Source organism: Rhagoletis zephyria, unplaced genomic scaffold (assembly GCF_001687245.7).
Source record: "Rhagoletis zephyria isolate East Lansing unplaced genomic scaffold, Rhagoletis_zephyria_1.1 Rzeph_scaffold_04932, whole genome shotgun sequence".
Classification (NCBI taxonomy): domain Eukaryota; kingdom Metazoa; phylum Arthropoda; class Insecta; order Diptera; family Tephritidae; genus Rhagoletis; species Rhagoletis zephyria.
This window is the reverse complement of record NW_016162015.1, coordinates 28,708-38,281: the sequence shown is the minus strand read 5'-3', so window position 1 is coordinate 38,281 and position 9,574 is coordinate 28,708. Positions and strand designations below refer to the sequence as shown.

The window sequence follows — 9,574 nt, the reverse complement described above, 5'->3', positions numbered from 1 at the left end:
TTGGATAAGTTAGCATTAAACGTTCCGTCTCATAATCTGCGTCGTGTTTCTTTATTCTACCTGGGTTTTCCAAAAACTAACTATGTAAAATTCTCACCTTTGTTCAGAACCCTTCCTGAGATAAATGAGCTCTCTGAATATGATCCGTCTCTCTCATTTGGAACAGTTCGTTTTGTCCTACTTAATTATTTTAGGTAGTGCATAAGCTCTCTTGTTTTATAGTCAGTAAGGATTTTATTCCATTTGATTAAATAAATAAATAAATAAACAATAATACAGATCACAGCGAAAACTTTAAAGAAGTTCTAATCAACGGTAAAATATATAGAAATAGCACTGAAATCGCTAATAGTCAAGGGACCTTTACATTTTGTGAGATTAGTACAGATGATATTATTCATATAGTGAAGAAGTTCAGGATAAAAATTGGTGGAAATATTTTGTTATCCGAGGGTGTAATCAAAGACTCCGTTCATACATAGGTCACTTTTACGCCCTATTAGTAAATAACAGCCCTAAAGGCTGGGAATAGTTCCGACAGAATGGAAAACTTCGACCATTGTCCCAATAAAAAAGGTCAAAAACACCATGAAATCGAAGAAAGTTATTCCAATAAACACCCTTCCCAATTAAAAAAAAAAAATACTAGAAACGGTTGTGAAAAATCAACTAATAAATTACACTACCTTTCCGATGCAAAAAGAATTATCGAAATCGGTTGCCGTGGTCCAAAGTTATGCGGTAATATTCATAAAAAAAAAAAAAAATTCCGACGAACTGATAACCGCCTCCTTTTTTGGAAGTCGGTTAAAAAAGATGCTCTATTTAATGAAGGGGTAAAGGGGGGACGGGTTCGTGATATTTTTACATTGGCAATTTGTTGGATTTTCGAACTGTTGAAGAGAAATTGCTGTACTCGTTGGAACAATGGAAAAAGACAATTTATAAAATAGGTTTTATGTATAACCATTTTACAAGCAGCTATATTATTAACAAAAATCGTAAAAAAGTACATACTTCACGCCTCACTTTCCGTGTTGACAAAACTGTTAGATGTTAATAAGAATAAAATGACCAGCGAAATTATTTTATCATCGCTTCAAACAAAAAATTATTTAATTCGACGCACCATAGAAAACCCAACTTTGCGCTTCTGCTAAAGCTACCGCGTTGCGGTAAAAGTCAAAATTTGTGTGTTACATTGTGGACTGGTTTGTAAGAGTATGACAAAGGTATGTGTGATAAGATTTAAAGACTTTGGTTTTTCTATTTTTGTCGTCCTAAATTGTCGATTCGTCCCTATGTGCACCGTACAAAAGCCGCTTCAAACTCATAAATTTGCCAACGCTTCACAGCCGTAGAAGGATGCTCGGGGTCTTGTTCATGATTAAGATCTTGAACGGGTTGGTCAATAATCCCATTCTACTGAACCTGGTCACGTTTTTTATTCCTTCTAGACCTTCTAGACATTACAAGCCCATTAAGCTAACTATTTGTAGAACAAATTTTGAAATTCATGATGCTTTTCGTTGCCTATGCCAGGACTTTAATAAGCATTATTTTGACACCTTCGACTCACTTTTTACCATTAAGAAAACCGTACTTGAGATTTTGAATAAATAACAAGTAAACCCTTACATTGCACCTTATTCGTTCAGCTGGTGAACTGTATTTCTGTTCAGTTTATGAGGTAAACGTGGTTGACTCGCACACTTTCCCGACTGCGCCACGGTTGTGTTGAGCATTTGTAAATTAAACTTGGAAATACATGATGCTTTACGGTGTTTATGCCAAGATTTTAACAAACATTCACCCCTATTCCGCACCTCTTTCGTATTCGGAATTTGCTGCGAATCGTAAAAAATAGTATGCTGCAATCCGAATCGTATTTTCGAACTTTCGAAATTCGTAACAATGGCATGCCTAAAAACGAACGAGTTAAGCTTTTTTGCGTAATTTTGTACGAAAACATTTCTGTGTCGGAGGCAAGATAAAAGATGTAAATCGATGTGTGTTTGCAGGAAATATTAGTGTTGTACCTTTAAACAGATAAATTTGCCTTTCGCACATACGTATATTTTTATCCACTGCTTTATATAAACAAGCAAAAGAGGTGGGTGTTGTGGGTGTGAAAGGTCGTGTTATAGTTAGCTCCGCGAAGTTTTTTAAATTCAGCGGTTTTTATTAGCTTAACGCGATTTCAAATGCAAATAGCGATTCATATATTTAATCGGAAAGTGAATTTTGCTAAATAGCAAAGTGATAGTGACACTAGTTTAAGCAAATCAAATTAAATTAAAGTATACTTTGACTAGGAAGAAAACGGTGAAAGTGAAGAGAATAGTGATAGGCGAAAAAGCGCGCAGCAGCGGCAAATAAATAAAAAACACTCAGAAGTGCAGTGAAGTGTCAGCCAAGAAAATGGGGACTGCCATAAGTGCAAAGGCCTAATACGCGATGAGAGTGGAATCCGCTGTGAATGTATATGCGGCAAAGTATTTCACAGGGCAAAGAAGTGCTCTGATCTCGATGAGTTCAGCAAAAAAGTCCTTGCGGACAATGCCTATGCGCGCTTTATGTGTGATGGTTGTCTCACATATATGCATAATATTGATGAGGTGTTGCGAAATATGAATATCTCTATATCTCTATAGAGAATAATAGTAAAAACATAAAAGAGTGTAAAGACGACTTTCAAGGGTCGCAAAAAAAAGGCAGGTTAAAGAGCTAAAGCTCCTTTTAGAAGCTATAGAGAGGAAATTCGGTGAGCGTATAGATGCTATGCAAAGAGTTCAAAAAACATGCGAAACGAGCATAGCTGAGGCCAATAAGATGAAAGCTGTAGCTAAAGATGTGAAAAAGCATAGCCAAGGTCTATGCGAGGCTATGGTACGAAATGAGAGTGAAAGTAGTAAAATATGTGAAGAAATAAAAAGTCAGTAAGTAAAGAGCTAAAATCAAGTCATCATAGCAAGGCCTCATATGCTGAGCGTTTAAAAAGCGGAATAGTGAATCACAAAGAGCCGAAAATAAATAAAGAGAAACCTCTGATCATAAAACCGAAAGAGAAGCAAGACGCGATGAAAACAAAAGAGGACCTGAATAAGAACGTTGATCCATCGGATCTAAAAATAAGCAATGTGCAGGGTAGGAAAAGTGGTACAATCGTTATTCAAAGCGAAAACGAATCTGAGCGCGATAAAATAAAGACCGCAATTGCAAATAAAATGAGTGACCGCTATGAAATTAGAGTGCCGAATACGGCTAAACCCAAGTTTATGGCGTTTGGAGTAAGCTTTAAATATGAAAGCGAGCAACTGGTAGAAATGATAAAAAAACAAAATGAATGTTTACAAAGTGCTGACTTTAAAATTATTAAATACATTCAAGTCAAGAAATATAGGTCTAAATACTATAATTTTCTCATTGAAACGGACGTTGATACCTTCTCGGCAGTGCTCAAAAGCGAAAAAATAAATATTGGGTGGGAGAAATGTAGAGTCCAAGATGGTATGGTTGTGTCAGTTTGCTACAAATGTAAGGGCTTCAATCATATAGCTACGAAGTGCAAGGATGAAGAGGTCTGCCTGAAGTGCTTGGGTAATCATAAAACAATGGAGTGCACAAAGGAGCAAATAAACAGTGTATCAATTGCATTCGTGCAAACAAAAAATTTAATCTAGGGCTCGACGTGAACCACTTGACAACTAACCGACAGTGTCCTGTATACATGAAGAAACTAGAGCATAAGAGAAATAGAGCCAGCTATTAACAATTACAGGCAGTTAATAGGAACCGTGGCATGGAGTTGACGGTTCAGCCAGTACATGAAAAGCATAGCAGTAACTTGAAATGCGTTTATCTTAACATAAGTAGTATAATAGCTAATAAAATAGAACTTGAAAGGCTAATTGAAATTGTTGATCCGGATATAGTTATATGTTCCGAAACTTGTACAACAGAGGAAATATATGACTATGAAATACAGTTTCCAACATATCAAGTTGTAAGATGTGACTCGTACAGTAGACATACAGGAGGGGTAATCATAATATTGCGTAACGCACTAGATTTTAAAATAATACTAAACAAATCTATCGGTAAAACTGTTTGGTGTGTAGTTATCCAACTGAAAAATCTCGAAACCAAATGGAAAATCGGGGTGGTCTATCACTCACCTAGTTCAAGTGATGCTGATTTTCTAGCGTATATGGAGACCATTTTGTCGGAAATATGCGATAACATGGTAAATACCATTATTATAGGAGATTTTAATATAAACCTGAATATAATATCGACATATAGTAAGAAACTGAATGAGATATTCGCCCATCAGGCAATGAAACAGTTAATTAACTTTAATACTAGGGTTACTGAATATTCCGAAGCACTGATCGACTTATTGTACTCGAACGCTAAGGAAGTGTCATGTGAAAAAGCGGAGGAACATATAATATCGGATCATGAAACTATAATGTTCAAATGTGATATAAAAAAACAAGCCCCTATCAGTAAACTGTCTGAAATAACTTCGTGGGATGGGTACCTTATAAATTTTTAGCGACAATGCACCTTCGCTGACCTGAATAGTCTCAGTCCTGATGGTATGCTCGAACATATTAATAGCTGTTTGATTTCGAGTATGAAAAAACTAACTTCTCGTGTACAAAAGCGGGTCAAAATCCGAAATAAATGGTATGACAGACAATTGACTGAAACTAATAAAGAAAAGTTTAAGTTATACCAAAGGGCAGTGATCACTGGTGATTGGGTAGAATACAATGAAATAAAGAAAACATATAAAAAAATGATAAGAATTAAAAAAATCCAATATATGGAATACAAGGTGGAAATTAATAGAGGTGACAGTCGTTTAATGTGGAAACATTTGAAGAATGTTGTCAATAATGCGGATCACAAAGAGGTTCGAATCAACGGTAAAATATATAGCAATAGTACTGAAATCGCTGACAAGTTAAACCATTTCTTTGGTGATAGTATCACCGATATTAATAGGAATATAGAAAACATTAGTTATGATCCGATTCAACAGGAAAATGGTCAAGGGGCCTTTAAATTTTGTGAAATTAGTACAGATGATATTATCCATATAGTAAAGAAGTTCAAGATAAAAATTGGTGGAAATAATTTATTATCCGAGGGTGTAATCAAAGACTCCGTTGAATACATGGGTCACTTTTACGCCCTATTAGTGAATAAGAGCCTTCAGTTGGGAATAGTTCCGACAGAATGGAAAACTTCGCCCACTGTCCCTATAAAAAAGGTCAAAAACACCATAAAATCGGAGGAGCTCAGGCCAATAAACACCCTTCCCAACTTAGAAAAAATACTGGAAACTGTTGTAAAAAATCAACTATTAAACTATATTGAGTCAAATAAAATACTCATTAAGGAGCAGTCAGGTTTTAGGGCTAATCACTCATGCGAAACAGCGCTAAACTTGATCTTTATCACAATGGAAGGAGGACCTGAATGCCAAGAAGACTATCTTGGCGGCGTTTGTCGACCTTAAGAGAGCCTTCGAGACGATCGACAGGGAGATAATGCTAAAAAAACTCGAATATATTGGTATAGATAACATCGAACTTACATGGTTCCGTAGTTTTCTTTCTGATAGGAAGCAACAAACGGTGATTGGCACAGCTCTATCCACAAAGGTCTACTGCTAGATATTGGTCTACCACAAGGGTCGGTGTTAGATCCAGTACTCTTTAATATTTATATCAACGACATAAACTCAGTATTGAAGTATTGTAAGGTAAAATTGTTCGCTGACGATACCCTCTTAACCCTCAGTGACAGTAATCTACCCAATGCAATGATTAAAATGCAAGAAGACCTTCATTGTTTGTATAAATGGCTGTGCGTAAACAGACTGCAATCAAATGTGAAGAAGACAAAGTTTATGTCATATCTAGAGCAGCTAACGTTAGCTCCGATAACTACAGTTTAAAAATTAAAGATGAAGTAATTGAGAAAGTGACAATCATTAAATATCTAGGTATATATATAGATGACAAGTTAAAATTTGAGGAACATATTGACTACACAGTACCAAAAATTGCTAAAAAAATTGGTCTCATGAAAAGATCATGTAAGTACTTAGGAAGGAGGTATAAGACTCTGGTCTACAGATCTATGGTTGAACCACATTTCATACACTGTCCAACAATCTTTTTTATACCAAGCGACACACAAATAAGCTTCGAAAAATGCAAAATAGGGCTTTGCGATTTATCTTGAACAAGCGATACGACACACCCATACAGGAAATGATCGCAGAATTAAACTGGCTGAGCGTGAAAAAGCAAATTTTCTATCATGCTATGAAATTCGTGTTTAACATAAAACAACGTAGACTTCCAGATTATCTGAGTGATATCCTACGATATAATAGTGAAACCCATTCGTATTTACTCAGGGAAAATAAAAGCTTAAGGCTGCCGCTGTATAAAACGGAAATAGATAAGAATAGTACCTTCAAAAGGCTGCTACTTGATCACTGTAGAACATTGGCTACTAGATAGAAAGGTCCGGCATGGAAAGGACTAGCTGGATGACTCTAGATCTAATCCATTCAGATCACCCATAATGTATGAAATAAGAAGGTTGGCATGGAAACTAGTCCTTTCCGTCCGATCAAATAGCGCGACTCTGGATCTCGTCCATTCAGATCGCCTGCCGGTAGAGAAGTCTATAAGAGGAGGTTTAGAAACTAGTCCTTTCCAACTGCCCAGTTGTGGCGGCTCTGGAAATTATACTCTTAGACCGCATGTCCTACGTGATATATTTACGGTACTGCTTGGAATCACGTCCATTCCAACAGCATCGAGAATATACTTAGTTAAATATACATAAACTATTATATAGCTTAGAAGGAAAAGTGTAACAGGTTAACTTATTTTAAGCATTAATTTTAATTTTACTTTTATTATATATTAATTTTGCAATACATAATTCAAATGTATATACGTGAATGTATATAGGTCAAATGACTGTAATAAATAAATAAATAAATAAATAAATAAATACTACGCTTTTGGGTCACCATAACCGCGCGAGAACTTTGCAAAGTTTCTCCGGCATGACAACACAGAATTCACAGAGGTAAATTAAATGCCGGTTAGTTTTAACCATATCGTATTAACGAGATAAACGTCAAAGCCGACGGACGTGTTTNAAATAAATAAATAAATAAATAAATAAATAAATAAATAAATAAATAAATACTACGCTTTTGGGTCACCATAACCGCGCGAGAACTTTGCAAATTTTCTCCGGCATGACAACACAGAGNTAAATAAATAAATAAATAAATACTACGCTTTTGGGTCACCATAACCGCGCGAGAACTTTGCAAAGTTTCTCCGGCATGACAACACAGAATTCACAGAGGTAAATTAAATGCCGGTTAGTTTTAACCATATCGTATTAACGAGATAAACGTCAAAGCCGACGGACGTGTTTTTTGATCCCTCGTCGAAAAGTGCTAAAAGACACATATTAGTGAGAGTTTGAGCTACGTACTTATTGGTACAAATGTTTAAAATTTTTAAATATTTTTGCGAAAGTGATGTATACAAATAAACACTTAATATTATTAAAATAAATATACGCAACCAAACAAACATACGTACACAAAATTCTACCAACGTTCGCTGTTATAAACAAGTAAAAAGTAGCGGTGAGTGGGAGAATGACGGAGTGCGGAAGATGCCTATAAGGCATCAGAGGAGAAACCGGTGTGAGCTGTGCTGGTGTGAGTGGGAGAGTGTACCACAAAACAATTGCGTGTGCACAAATAGACGATTACTGTTTGCAAGGGTTGGCAAATTGTAAGTTTTTGCGCTTCATGTGTGATGACTTAGGCACTCGGAACATTACGCGAAACGAATGCATGCCGACTCGACTTCTGTACACTGCACGCCGTGCATAAGTCACCAGCTAATAAACACTTTCTACACATAACAAATTTTCTGGCCGTTCTTTCGCAACTACGCACTTCCGCAAATATTTCTGCTCCGAAATATTGCATAAACGATTGTGGTTTAATACAATTTGCACGAATTTCAGCACGAAATCATTCATTTTCAATTATTATTTTTTTTTGAAATGACAAATTTTATTTCCAACACAAAAAAGTAAACAAATGATGATTTCAAAACTGCAAGCGCCTTACAATGTTGGGCGCTTCGATTCATGAAGCTTTTATGATTAGGCCAAAACATGATTTTGAATCGTAATGTACAGAGCTTCAAAGAAATACATGTGTTCGCCATAAAAGCATTATACTTTAGTATGCCGAAACGATTACACTACTATGATTAGGAGCTTAATGTGCGGAGTGCCTTACATTTCAAATGTGGATGATGCTCTCAAACAAATGATGAGCATAGCTGAGACTAACAAAATTAATATAATAGAGCAAAAAAGCGACATTGAAAAGATGCTAAACGAACATAATAAAGAAATAAAAGGTTTGATGGATAACATCAAAAAAACTAACCAAGAGAAATTAGAACTAATAAAGAGGGTAGAACGTCTGTGCAAGACCAACAAAGATCAAATATCAAGAGTAGATGCATCAACTACTGAGATATGCAAGCAAAAAGATGACATTATTGCGGAAGTTAAGAAAGCTGCATGTCAGAGTAATGAGAACTTACAGCGTAGTTTGGGTGTATCGTATGCTAATGCAGTAAAAGGTGTACCTCCAATAATAATTAAGACAAAAAATAAGCAAGCGGCTGAGAAAACTAGGGTGGATCTTAATAAAATCGATGCCACTAATATGAAAATTGACAAAGTGTCTAATAAGCAGAATGGGGCGGTTGTAATAAATGCCAACAGTGTTACTGAGAAAGAGAAAATGAAATCTACTCTAGCCAATAATCTTAATAGGGAACAATATGAGATCTCTGAACCTAAAATGAACAGGCCAAAAATACTGATAACCCGTATAAATACTGAATACACTGAAACAGAGGTCATAAGCAAAATGAAATCACAGAATATGTACTTGGCTGAGGCAAACTTAAAATGCTTAAAAGTATTTAAGCCAAAAAGAAATAACGTGACTTCAACATCATTTAATGCATTAATCGAGGTAGAGCATAAAGTCTGTGGAGGTCCTAGAATTTAAGAGATTGAATATTGGATGGGACCGCTGCCCAGTTTTTGACGGACAGATAGTGAAAAGATGTTATAAGTGCTTAGGTTTCAATCATAGTGCTAATAATTGCAAAAACAAACTACGATGCGGTAAATGCATGGGTGAACACAAACCCGAAAACTACACTGAAAGAATTACCAACCCAGTGTGTGGCAATTGCTGCGATGCTAACAAAGATTTAGGGTTACAATTAAGCACAGAGCATAGTGTATTTAGTAGGGAGTGCCCAGTCTATATAAGAAGATTAAAGTTTGAAAAACAGAAAGTAGGATGTTAGCAATCAAATTCTAGCAAACAGCACCATAGTAATTTGAAATGCGTCTATCTTAATATTAGTAGTATACTAGCTAATAAAGCTGAGCTCGAAAGACTTATTGAGGT

General features: G+C 35.8%; 1 protein-coding gene across 1 annotated transcript; it reads left to right on the top strand.

Annotated features, from left to right (window-relative positions):
- The first annotated feature begins 2,832 nt into the window (after window positions 1–2,832).
- Window positions 2,833–3,683, top strand: LOC108371381 (uncharacterized). Its single transcript, XM_017626929.1, has 2 exons — window positions 2,833–2,935; window positions 3,010–3,683. Exons 1-2 carry the CDS (start codon window positions 2,833–2,835, stop codon window positions 3,681–3,683), a joined length of 777 nt encoding a protein of 258 aa, XP_017482418.1.
- Window positions 3,684–9,574: the final 5,891 nt, after the last annotated feature.

Coding starts and splice junctions, on each gene's coding strand:
- LOC108371381 (XM_017626929.1), top strand. CDS start 2,833: ATGAAAGCTGTAGCTAAAGATGTGAAAAAGCATAGCCAAGGTCTATGC. Junction 2,936..3,009: donor AATATGTGAAGAAATAAAAA/GTCAGTAAGTAA, acceptor AAAGCGGAATAG/TGAATCACAAAGAGCCGAAA.